At 23.7% G+C, this 14,148-nt stretch overlaps 1 protein-coding gene across 1 annotated transcript in view; it reads right to left on the reverse strand.

Moving 5' to 3' along the window:
- The window catches only part of LOC123267620 (lateral signaling target protein 2 homolog), a 39,422-nt gene extending 25,291 nt beyond the window's left edge, over positions 1-14,131 (reverse strand). Inside the window, exons 1-2 of the mRNA XM_044732342.1 lie at positions 13,270-14,131; positions 7,992-8,073 (exon numbers count right to left, since the gene is read on the reverse strand). Coding sequence (XP_044588277.1) covers positions 7,992-8,073; positions 13,270-13,335 — 148 coding nt within the window. The 5' untranslated portion in view covers positions 13,336-14,131. The remainder of the gene's footprint in view (positions 1-7,991; positions 8,074-13,269) is intronic.
- Positions 14,132-14,148: the final 17 nt, after the last annotated feature.

Consider the following 14,148-nt stretch of genomic DNA (forward strand, 5'->3'; position numbering starts at 1 on the left):
TTGTCCAAAAAATTGTTCAAAAATTTTTTCTTTGAAAAATTTTATAATTCTAAAAACTTAAAAATTTTATAACTCAGCTCAGGAATTTTTTAAAAATTCTTGCTAGGGCTCAAAAAATTCCTCAGAAAATTCTCTATAAAAAAATCTCTCGAAATTTTTTTTATCTTTAAAATTTTGAAAAAAAAGTTTAAGAGTTATCGCAAGTAAAAGTTAAGAAAGTGACATGACCTCGCTCACTTGGCGTAAAAATTCTGGAACTGGAATAAAATAGGGAATTTGGTTGAATAAATGAAAAATAAGCGTCTATAAATGGATTTTCCAGCGGAGCGTAGAACAGGCAAGGGTTTAGTCAGACAATGGATTATCGGAGTAGATAGATAGACGGTATATTGCTATATTTACGTGTATATTGTTATTAATAATTGATAATATATAATAAGAAGCAAGCAAGGGGTTTGTTAATGAGAAGGTTCTAGTCTAGAGTCTGGATGTTGACAGAGGAGATGAGGAGAATTGAAAGCAAGGGTGGCTGAAGAAGGGAGCAAATAAGATGATGTTTTTCGAACGGTTGGTAGGTAAGGGTGACGTGTATCGATCAGCTGATGGCTGGGTCACAAAGCAGGGCACAGAATGGTGGGAGTACTCTCTGTACACTCTGTACTCTCTGTACTCTCGTAAGAGTAGAGGTAGTCTGCACAATCAGGCTCAGACCTTCTACACTTGGACTAGAAACTCAACACCAGACTCCTCTACTGTTTTTTCCGGTTTACTAATATGGCGAATTCAATTACCTTTTCGAGATGGTTACTTTTTGCTTTTTTAAGATCATTATAGATCTTTCCAATCGCCAGACTGTCTACTTAGAGGTGGTACCAATGATTTTATCGGAAAAAATTTTTGTCGTAGAAAAAATCACAAAAATTAAGGATTATTTTCAAAACTGACGATTTCGAGCAAATTAGACTACTTTTCATTTTCAATCAGGATTTTCGGACTGTTTCTTTGATTGAAATTATTCTTATTATAGGTCATTTTGTTCCTTATAATGTCTACTTTAAGGTCCTATAAGTGATTTTAACAAAAAAAAATTTTTTTCATAGAAAAAATCCCGAAAAACAAAAGATACTTTTCAGAATTGACGATTTCTAGCAAATTAGACTACTTTTAATTTTCAATCAGGATTTTTGGACTGTTTCTTTGATTGAAATTATTCTTATTATAGGTCATTTTGTTCCTTATAATGGTTACTTTAAGGTCTCATGATTCATTTTAATAGAAAAAAATTTTTTCGTAGAAAAAATCCTAAAAAACAAAACATACTTTTCAAAATTGACGATTTCTAGCAAATTAGACTACTTTTGATTTTCAATCAAGATTTTCGGACTGTTCCTTTGATGAAAATATCTTTTATTGCAGGTCATTTTGTTTGTTAAAATGTCAACTTTAAGGTCTTTGTAATGATTTTTATAAAAAAAATTTTTTCCTCAGAAAAAATCCTAACAATTAAAGTTACTTTTCAAAAGTGCTGATTTCGAGGACATTATACTACTTTCAATTTTCAATCTCTCTTTTGATATTGTTCCTTTGATGAAAATCACTTTTATTATAGATCATTTTATTCGCTGAAATGTCTACTTTTAGGTCCTACCAAAATTTTTTTCAAAAAAAATTTATTTCATCAAAAAAATCCTGAAAAACGAAAGAAACTTTTTAAAACTAGTCTGAGTTATGAAATTTTAAATAATGCCACGCCCATAAAAATAAAAAATAGGATTAAAAACTGGCGCAAATATTTGTATATTATGAATACGAAGTTAGTATTTGCCGTTAACCGCTCGCTTTTGAGGATACAGACGGCACTTGATGTATAATATGAGTAAATTAAATGAGAGTAGTTAGGGTGGAAACTTGCGAACTGTTTATGGAACTTGATACAGCGGTAACATGGACCGCAGAACTGTCCTCTGTAAACATTAGATAGTTTATTCTATTAAATCTAGCAGCAGTACATCAAGAATAATTGTTTCTTCAAATATACAATTTTAAAAAATAATATCTTTATCCAGAATTTGAGAGGTTAAATTTTTAATTACGGAGTGAAATAAGTTTGAAGTATTAAGTAAATAATAATAATAATAATAATAATAATGATAATAATAATAAATTTTGAGGAGTTTCGTGAGTAGAGAGTAAAGAGTAAAAGGAAATGAAGATGGAGATGATCCACCCGGCGCGAAGAAATGTCAGAGAGTAACTGCAAGTTTAATTGCGCGAAAGAAATTGCGAAGCTCTCAGACTGAAACTCTATACTTGTTTCCTCTCTAAGGGTGAATTTCGGCTCCAACCTCCACCCACAAGACGTCACTTTCAGAACTAAACTTTTAACTCGCTTTGCTCTTTATCTTAATATTTTTAATTATCATAATCATTGATCACTTTTTTTAAAATAGCTTCGCTTGCTGGAAATTCTCACTTTTCAAAAGGATCTTTTTATTTTTTGGGATTTTTTTTGTGAGGATAATTTTTTTTGCTTTAATTGTTGGTACTATCTTAAAGGAGACATTTCAACAAATAAAATGATGTATGGTAAAAGTTATTTTTTCGAGGGAACCATATAAGAACAAGGATTAAATATTAAAAGTAATCTAATTCGCTCGAAATTATCAATTTTGAAAAGTATCTTTTGTTTTTTAGGATCTTTTTAATGAAATAAATTTTTTTTGAAAAATATTTTGGTGGGACCTAAAAGGGGACATTTCAGCGAACAAAATGATCTATAACGAGAGTAATTTCCATCAAAGGAACATTCTGAAAATCCTGATTAAAAATCAAAAGTAGTCTAATTTGCTCGAAATCGTCAATTCTAAAAAGTATTTTTTGTTTTTTAGGATTTTTTTTATGAAAAAAATTTTTTTTTATTAAAATGAATTGTAGAAGCTTAAAGTGGACATTGTAAGGAATAAAATGACCTATAACAAGAGTAATTTCCATCAAAGGAACAGTCCGAAAATCTTGATTGAAAATCAAAAGTATTCTAATTTGCTCAAAATCATAAATTGTGAAAAGTACCTTTTATTTTTGAGGAATTTTTCTATGAAAAAAATTTTTTTTGTTAAAATCTTTGAAAGGACCTTATAGCAGACATTTTAAAGAACAAAATGACCTATGATAAAAGTGATTTCCATCAAAAGAACAGTTTAAAAATCCCGATTGAAAATCAAAAGTATTCTAATTTACTCGAAATCGTCAATTCTGAAAAGTATCTTTTGTTTTTTAGGATTTTTTCTACGAAAAAAATTGTTTCTGTCAAAATAAATTATAGGACCTTAAAGTAGACATCATAAGGAATAAAGTGACTTATAACAAAAGTAATTTCCATCAAAGAAACACTCCGAAAATCGTCCAATTCGATATTTATACCTTTTGTTTTTTGAGATTTTTCCTGCAATAAAAATTTTTTCAGTCTCAATTCTTGCTACCTCTACTTCCTTCAAGCCTTTATAATTCCAAAATTCAAAACGAAACCCAAAAAAAATTAATCCTCCGTCGATTGATCGAAAGAGACTGAAGAACTTTGATTAATTTTCAGACTGATTACGCTGCTCCGTGAAATCTTCCATCTCTCTATGCTATAATAGTCGCGAATCAGAGATGAGTGAGTAATCAAACTGCCGGAAGCAATGTAACGTAACTTTGATACATATTATATATATATATATATATATATATATATATATATATATATATATATATATATATATATACTTATATATTTATATAATATATAATACCAACATGTGTTTCTGCTTAACGGAGCTATGGAGAATACACTGTTCAGACTTTTCTCAATATACAATATACATATATATCCGCCCTTTGTCCTGGCTTCTTTGTTTTGCCAGATCGTTACCGCAGAATCTTGCAAGCATAAAAAAGCAGACAGAAAAAAAAATTATAACAACCTTTATATCTCGGAAAGATTTTTTCGCAAAAAAAAACTTAAATTTATTGTTTCCCTGTGTATCAAATTTTTTAGTGAAGTTTGCCTGAAAATGAAGATGAATAATTTTCAGTAACTCGATGCTATACGGGCTTCAAATGATGAAATTACATACTATACAATTTGATATCTTCATCTACGGCTAGTTTACGTCATTACTTTTTTATAATTTTATTTTAAATCTTACGGATTTTTTTCTTTTAATTGAATATATAAAAAAATATGGATAAATTTCAACGAGCAATAAATGAAATTTTGCTTTTTTAAATAATGACTTTTGTTAAATTGCACTGTACTTTCTTAAATATTGAAATTTTTTAAGATATAAGCTCATCCTGATGTTACACTCATCAAGAGCTTTCATTTGAGTACCCACATGCATTTTTGATATATTTTTCATATATATATATATATAGGTAATATATATAAATATATAAAATATATGAAAAATTGATGTGGGTACTCAAATGAAAGGTCTTGATGAGTGTAACATCGGAATGAGCTTATATCTTTAAAAATGTCAATATTTCACGAGATATAAGGTCATTTCTTAATTATGTATTTAGAGATAGAGCATTTTCGATTGCAGCCTGAATAATCATAATAATAATAAAGTCTCAAGGAGCGAATTGTAGTATACATAGTCGATAGTACGGAGTAAGAGATAGTAAGAGTAAGAGTAATAGTAAGAGGTATAGTATACTATATAACACTCGAGAGGACTAGAGATTATATAGACTAGACGCTGAAGACTCGATAGTTGTAGTACTATTACTTGTAACTCTACTATATATGATACACGGAATACGGAATACGGTACCAACTCAAGAGACTTGATTACCACGAGTAGAATGTGTCTCACCGTGGATGGACGTCAAGCAAGGACAAATGTGGGTCGAGAGGAATTCGAGACTTGGTAATGTGCCGGCGAATTTACGCGGATACTAGCTAAGATAAATTAGAGATGCCAGAGATTGTCATATACTTTTAAATTTAAATAAAAATCTTAAAAATTTGTCACTTTTACCTAAAAAATTTATTTAAAAGCTGACAATTTTAAATCTTTAATTTTAAATCCAAAATTCTGGGTGAAATATTGAAGATATAAAAAAATCATGTCGAGCTTTTTTTATGAAAAATTAAATTCCTTACAAAAAAGTATTTATTATTTTTATCGTATCTTTAACCCTTGAGCAAGAATTTTAAAAATACTAAAATACACGCCTGGGCCCATAACCTGTTAAAGTAAAAAACACACTTTAAAAGATTTGTTTATATTTAATAAGCTTTATTAACTGTTAATAAATGATTTTTTAACATCATAAGATTTAATAAATATTTATTAACAGCTAATAAATTATTTATTAAATGTTAATAAATATTTGTTAACAGTTAACAAATATTTATCAACAGTTAATAAGTAATTTATTAAGTACAATTTATGAACTGTTAATAAAAATTTATTAATGGTTGATGAATATTTGTTAACTGTTAACAAATATTTATTTAAAATAAAAAGCAAATATAATTTTCTTTTGACACCTTTTATAACCCTAGCTGGAATACATGATAATAATTAAATTCACTAAATAAATTAACCTTTTTAATATTTAAAAATATAAAAGATAATTATGAACTGTGATAGAATTTGCTATTTTACAATAAACGTTATTATAATGTAATATTATTAATGCAAATAATTTATAAAGATGATTTTTGTTTCTAAGCAATCTTTATATCATATTACATTGCAAGCCACACAAATTCACTCAACAAAATATTTATTAACTGTTAATAAATATTTGTTAACTATCAATAAATAATTATTAACTATTAATAAATGTACTTTCCTCCCAAATAAATATTTATTGAATGTTAAAAAATATTTATTAAAATTTAATAAATTAATTGTCTTGAAATAAATTAAATTATTAATAGTTAATAAATCCTTCTATCAGTACATCAACTTTATTTATAATCTTTAAACCAAAATTAAAAAAATAAAGACTATTTAAAAAATATCTATTATTATTATTGAAATAATTACTAAATAAGTATTGTATTAATAAAAAAAAGCAACCGTGGGTGCGTACACGGTAATAATTAGTGGATTATTCAGCAAAGGAACAATAACAGCGTACCAGCGTAACAACGGTGTATATAAGAGAATATAATATAGTAGCAGAGTAATTTAAATATATAATCGAATGATAATATATGCCTAGCAATAAATAATACATAAGCTTGATACCCGTTTAAACAACGATAATAATTATTGTTTTATCTAAGCAATTGAGACAATTTATAAACAAATTTAACTGGTTACATAATTGCAAAGCGGTTGTAATAATATATAATATATAATATATAAGAGTGTTAAGTATGTAACGGCTGGTACTAAATACTAAGCGGAGGTCTACCAAGTTGAGGATGTAGGAGTGGTGGCCCAGTATTTATAAAACTAAATTAAAATAGTTTAAATATGATATTAAAGTCGCGGCCTTGAACTTGAACGTGTGTGTTATGTACATAAGTGTCTGAATAATATAACTCAGCATTACACTTATGTACATATCTAATAAATTTAATAATGAATTATGAATAGGAACAGATATCTAATCAACGATCAGCTATCAATCGTTTGACATCTTGCTGAGGTTTATTTATTTTTGTTTTAGTAGACAGTTGATTTGTCAATTTAATAATAATTATAATAGTGATAAATATTAAATTAGTAATTAAACAAGACGGTAAAGATTCAAGTCTATTTTTTTAATTCTCAGGTTATGGGCCCAGATTTTCTTTAATTTTAATATTTCAAGACAATTTTTAATTTATTAAATTTTAATAAATATTTTTTAACATTCAATAAATATTTATTTGGGAGGAAAGTACATTTATTAATAGTTAATAATTATTTATTAATAGTTAACAAATATTTATTAACAGTTAATAAATATTTTGTTGAGTGAATTTGTTTGGCTTGCAATAAATATGATATCAAGATTGCTTATAAACAAAAATCATCTTTATAAATTATTTGCATTAATTATATTACATTATAATAACGTTTATTGTAAAATAGCAAATTCTATCACAGCTCATAATTATCTTTTATATTTTTAAATATTAAAAAGGTTAATTTATTTAGTAAATTTAATTATTATCATGTATTCCAGCTAGGGTTATAAAAAGTATCAAAAGAAAATTATTTTTGCTTTTTATTTTAAATAAATATTTGTTAACAGTTAACAAATATTCATTAACCATTAATAAATATTTATTAACAATTAATAAATTGTACTTAATAAATTACTTATTAACTGTTAATAAATATTTGTTAACTAACAAATATTTATTAACATTTAATAAGTTGTATTTAATAAATAATTTATTAACTGTTAATAAATATTTATTAAGTCCTATGATGTTCAAAATCATTGATTAACAGTTAATAAAGCTTATTAAATATAAACAAATCCTTCTATCAGTGTATTATTTACTCTAACAGGTTATGGGCCCATACTTGTATTTTAATATTTTCTTTTTTGTAGGGAATTTAATCCTTATAATTTTTTTTATCTTCAATATTTGACCCAGAATCTTCAATTTAAATTCTGAATTTGAATAAATATACTACTTGTTGATTTATTAATAATATTTTTTAATAAAATTAACAAGAAAGTACATAGCTCATTTGAGGTATCTCAACTTCTCCCTTGATCTTAACATGACCCTCCCTTCCCACATCTATACAAACACACATGTATAATAATCCACATTATCCACATTAACATCCCAACAGTTAATTCATTCTTCCTCCCACGAGGGTCTCTATCTCCCCGCAAATCTCGAGAATTCCGCGAGGACAATCGCTACCGCTTCTGCTTGTTACTACTTCACTCATTTTCATCGTATAAACCATATTCAAAATTTCATTATTCATAAGAATAATTATTAAATAAGTAAATAAATAAAAAAGAATACTGACGACTCGAAGGCTCGATTGATTCATCAATGCCGTCCTGGAACTCATCATCGGATTCGGTTCCTGAGTCATGGTCATCGTCCACCTGAAAAATTTATTATATTTTATATTTTCCTTTTTTTAAATATTTTGATTATTTATTATATTATTTATAACATAGTTGAATATAAATACTTAAAATATTTTTTTTTAATTCTGAAAATTTAACAAATGTGGAAATTTTCTTAGAACTTCTAAGTAATTTTCTTAAAATTCTAAGAAATATTATTAAAATTGAATATTGTCTTCAAAAATTCTAAGAATTCTAGAAATGTTGAATTTTCCTTTAAAATTGTAAGAAATATTCTAAAAATTCTCAAGAATTTTTTTTAAATCATGGAATTGTTAAAATGCAGGAATCTCCTGGAAATTCTCCAAAACTTTCTTATAATTTTAATAATGTGAAAATTTTATTAAGAAAATTTATTAAAATTCTATTAATGTGAAATTTTTCTTTAAAATTCTAAAAAATATTCTTATAATTCTTAGAAATTAAAAAAAAATCCTAGAATTGTTCAAATATTAGAATTTGCTGGAAATTCTCCAAAATTTTCTTAAAATTCTAAGTAATATTCTTAAAATTCTCAGAAATTAAAAAAAAATCTAAAAATTGTTAAAATGTGAGAATTTCCTAGAAATTCTCGAAAATTTTCTTAAAATTCTAAGAAATATTCTTAAAATTCTCAGAAATTAAAGAATAAACCTAGATTTGTTAAAATGTGAGAATTTCCTGGAAATTCTCCAAAATTTTCTTAGAAATCTAGAAATGTCGAATTTTCCTTTAAAATTTTCTTAAAATTCTAAGGAATATTCTTAAAATTGTCAGAAATTAAAATAAAATCCTAGAATTGTTAAAATGTGAGAATTTCTTTGAAATTCTCCAAAAATTTCTTAAAATTCTAAGGAATATTCTTAAAATTGTCAGAAATTAAAATAAAATCCTAGAATTGTTAAAATGTGAGAATTTCTTTGAAATTCTCCAAAAATTTCTTACAATTTAAAGAATTTAAAAATTTCAGGAAATTTTCTTAAAATTCTAAGAATTTTAAAAGCATAAAAAATTTTTCTTAATCCCAACAAATTTCCTTCAAGCTGCTATTAAAAACCAGAAAATTTTCTTAAAATTTTACAAAAGTTAAAAATATTAAGCTTAAAATTTGCACTATGACCTATAAAAATTCTTAAATCCAACAGAGTATCCCCAAATAATATTCCCAATTCCCCCCACCCCCAAAATTCCTCTATCAATCGTAGCAAAGCGAATTATTCCATCCTTACTTTCGGCTCTTCTCTCTGCATAACCAACAAGGACAATTTAAGGTACCCTGTTAGCATTAGCAACGCGACGTAGTACCGAGATTGGGATTAGATAGAACGTTATATGGGACATAGACAGAGTAACACGTGGTCTAGTCCTCTATGGCTGTCTTTATTTCGGCAACTAACCACCCAACATTCAAGATATATTTGTATATATATATAGAGAGAGATGTAGCGGAGCACATTGGAGATTATAGTTTATGCATTATATTATATGTAGTAACTATTTAATGATCTCTGGTGTACTGTAGAGAAATTCTAGTTTGGTCCCTATCTGTATTCTGTATTCCATATTCTGTATGATATCCATACTCCGATCCAGATACTAAACTTCTCTACTCTTCTACTTTTATGTTATGATACTACACCATTCTGCTAACGTTTGCTCGATCGTTCGTTCACCTTTTCTAAAAACATTATGTGTAAATATACCTTTTATACATTTTTTTTATTGTCATTATAATTTCACTATTTAACTCTTAAAAAAATCCATTGATTTTTTTTATTTGTATAAATTATTTCATTTTTATTTATAAATCCAAAATTTTACGTTTTTTTTTTTTTTTAATAATAATAAATCAAATTAATATAAATAAATAAAAATAAGTCATTAAATTAAATTTAAAGCTTAAAAAAATTCATTTTTGATAAATACATTTATTATTTATTTATTTTGATAATTAAAAGAGAAATTTTTAAGTTTCTTTGATAAAATAACAATTTTAATTAAAAAACATTTTTTTTTTTCAACAAATTAATTGTTTTTTAATCTAAATAATTTAATTTTCTTTTTAATTATTTACAAAATTTTTATTTTTTTATAAAATGACAATTTTTACCTAAAAAAAAATATTTTTAAATATCAATTATTAAATTTTGATTTAATATTTAAATTTAAACTCCCAAAAATTAAATTTAAATTTTTTATAAAAATTAAGTTAGCTGACATTTAAAAATTTTCTTATTAAAAAAATTGTTACAAAATAAGTAAAAAAAAACAATTTTTATTCATAAAAATCTATAAGCACAATTTTTAAAAAAGTTTTCTATTAACAAATTAATTATTTTACAGCATAATTTATTTAATTTTCTTTTTTTTTTTTTAAGCTTATAACTATTCTAAATATATAAAAAAATTTTGATTGTTTATAAAATGTCAATTTTTACCTGAAAAAAAAAATTTTTTTTCAATAATTCACTTATAATTAAGTTAGCTGGCATTTAAAAATTTTTTAATTAAAACAATTATTACAAAATTGGTAAAAAAACAATTTTTATTCATAAAAAACTATGAGTACAATATTTAGAAAAATTTTCTTTTAACAAATTAATTAGTTTACGATATATAATAATTTAGATTTTAACTCTCAAAAATCAAAATTTTTACCTGAAATTTTTATAAAAATAAAATCAGTCTTCATTTAATAATTTTTTTACTACAAAAATATCAAAAAACAATTTTTATTAATAATTCTATCACTTATAATTGTCAATTATTAAATTTTGATTTAGTAATTTAAATTTGAACTCCAAAAAATCAAATAAAAAAATTTTAACCTGAAATTTTTTATAAAAATTAAATTAGCCGACATTTAATAATTTTTTTATTACAAAAATTATTAAAAAAAAATTTTTTTTAATTATTTTATTACTTATAATTATCAATTATTAAATTTTGATTTAATAATTTCAATTTAAACTCCAAAAAATCAAGTAAAAAAAAATTCTTTATAAAAATCAAGTTACAAAATTATTAAAAAACAATTTTGATTTATAAAAAAATACAAGTGCAATTTTTAAAAAAATTTTCTTTTAAAAAATTAATTATTTTACAATATAAATTATTTAATTTTCTTTTTTTTAAGCTTATAATTATTTAAAAAAATTTTATTTTGTATAAAATGTCAATTTTTACCAAAAAAAAAAAAGAAAAAAAAAACTATTAAATTTTTATTGAATAATTTAAATTTAAACTCTCAAAAATCAAATAAGAACATTTCCACCTGAAATTAATGATTTTGTATTATAAATAATTTAATATTAAGCTTATAATATTGTAATTATTTAAAAAATTTTTATTCTATATAAAATGATAATTTTTACCTAAAAAAAATTTTTTTTTTTAAATATTCACCTTTAATTATAAATTATTAAATTTTAATTTAATAATTAAAATTTAAACTCTCAAAAATTAAAACTTCCATAAAGTTAGCCGGCATTGAATAATTTTTTTATTAAAAAACAATCTTTTTTCATAAAAACTATAATTGCAATTTTAAAAAAATAATTTTGAGTTTTAATTTAATAAATAAAAAATTAAAAACGTCATCTAACTTTAGTTCTAAAATTATTTATGAAAATTAAATTAGACATCTAAAAATTTTAACAATTTTTTTTATTACAAAAAAAAACAAATTTTATTTGTAAAAAACTTAAAAAACTATAAGTACAATTTTTTAAAAATATTTTATAGTTCTAATTTAATAAATGAAAAAACGTCGGCTAACTTTAGTATTATAAGTTATTTTGATAATAATTAAATTACTCCAAAATAAAAAAAAAAAAATTATAAATAAATTTCATTGATATTTATTAAAAAAATTGTTACAAAAATTTTTATTCATAAAAAACAATAAGTGCAATTTAAAAAAAATATTTAATTCTAATTTAATAAATTAAAAAATTAAAAACGTCGGCTAACTATTATAAATTTTTTTCATAATAATTAAATTACTCCAAAATAAAAAAAAAATTATAAATAAATTCCATTAATTTTTATTAAAAAAATTGTTACAAAAATTTTTATTCATAAAAAACAATAAGTGCAATTTAAAAAAAAATATTTAATTCTAATTTAATAAATGACATTAAAGTTAGCTATCACATGACCAATTTTTAATTTTATTTAATAATTAAATTAATTCTAAAAAATTATTGTTAAAAAATTGCATTTTTAATTTTTTAAAATTTCTACATGCCAATTTTTTTTCCATAATTTATTTTTTTAGAAAAATTCTAAAAATTGTTAAATGTCTACTAAATTAATTTTCATGAAAAATAATCAAAAAATAAAAAATGAAAATCAAATTAGCCGACATTTAAAAATTTTTATAATTTATTTTATTAAAAACTAATTTTTAAAAAATTAAAACAAAAATTTTCACGTAGAAAATTTTAAAAATTATACGTGAAATTTTTTAAAAATAGTTTTTGTTCTAATTTTTTATTAATAAAATAAATCAAAAATTTTCAAGTGTCGGCTAATAATAATAAAGTTAGCCGACGTTTTTAATTTTTTTTTACAATAATTAAATTATAACAAAAAAATATTTTAAAAAAATTGCACTTTCAGTTTTTCAAGTTTTTTACAAATGCAATTTATCTTTTATTTTTTTATAATAATTTTTTCAATACAAAAAAAATTCTAAAAATTTTTAAATATAGGCTTACTTAATTTTCATAAATAAATTTCATGAAAATTAATTTAGCATATATTTATTAATTTTTAAAATTGTATAACAAATAAATTATGGCAAAAAAAGTTATAAAAAAAAATTGACATTCGAAAATTTGAAAATATAAAAAATGCAATTTTTCAAAAATGATTTTTTGGGACAAATTTTTTTGTTAAATAAAATTTAAAAATTGTTAAGTGACTGCTAACTTTAATAGTGAAAATGAAGTTAGCCGAAATTTCAAAATTTTTAGAAATTTTTTATTGAAAAAATTTCAATTAAAAAATTGAAAAAAAATTGTCACATGTAAAAAACTTAAAAAACTATAAGTGCAATTTTTTATAAATATTTTTTTAGTTGTAATTTAATTAATAAAGAGAATCAAAAATTTTTACACATCTAACTTTGGTGTCATACTTTAATATCATATAAATTTCAGTGAATCAAAAGAAAAAAAAAAATCCCACCTTTTCATGATTAGGATCCTCGTTGATCGAGTGAGTCCTCAGTTTGTGCGTTAAAAACTTGAGCATAGTTACACTACCAATCCCCAACAATCACTCCTAACCTTAATTGATAAATCTTACCAAATATACTTATCCATTAGTCGCATTTCACATTATAAAAAAAGGACAAAAAAAACTGCTGTCAAAAACAATTACACGCTCTTCTTATTTTTAAACCCAGCCATCCTCAACAAAAACATTTAAAAACTCGATAAAAACCACTCACAAAATTATCACATTGTTTTCCATCACGCGTGCAATTATTATCAACAATAATAAATAATTAATTTATAATTGTTAAGTGCCGGTTAATGACCAAGACGCCGGTTTTTCTCTAATCGGGACTCCAGGAGTTCGTAAATGGTGCCACCGCGTTGTGAATTTATAAAAAAGGTATTTATTATTATTATTATTATTATTATTATTAAAGAGATCCTTAAAAGTAAGACGGTACTCGCAGTACTCGTATCCTAACCGTGACACAATCCTCATCACGACTTTAAACAAGATTTGTGAGCACCTTTCACTTCCTCATCGCCGAGCACCGTTTTTTATATTTATATATTAATAAATACATCTATATATATTTATATTTAAATAGTATGAGGATGAGTAAAGTGTAAGTATCCACATGGGAAGCTTTTTACTCGCCGATCGATCACTTCTCGGTGTCCCAGGTGACTTGGCTGTCGGCGGACATTTTAAACAATTGTTTTCGCACTGACAAATTTTCTCAACACTTTTATTATTTTAGGTTAGTTTTTACTCGACACCTTCTGACAGTTCTACCGAGAAAAGGTCCAAGAGAACTGCTGCCACCGGCCAAACGCTACTTTCAGT

The sequence above is a fragment of the Cotesia glomerata genome, linkage group LG6 (genome assembly GCF_020080835.1).
Source record: "Cotesia glomerata isolate CgM1 linkage group LG6, MPM_Cglom_v2.3, whole genome shotgun sequence".
Classification (NCBI taxonomy): domain Eukaryota; kingdom Metazoa; phylum Arthropoda; class Insecta; order Hymenoptera; family Braconidae; genus Cotesia; species Cotesia glomerata.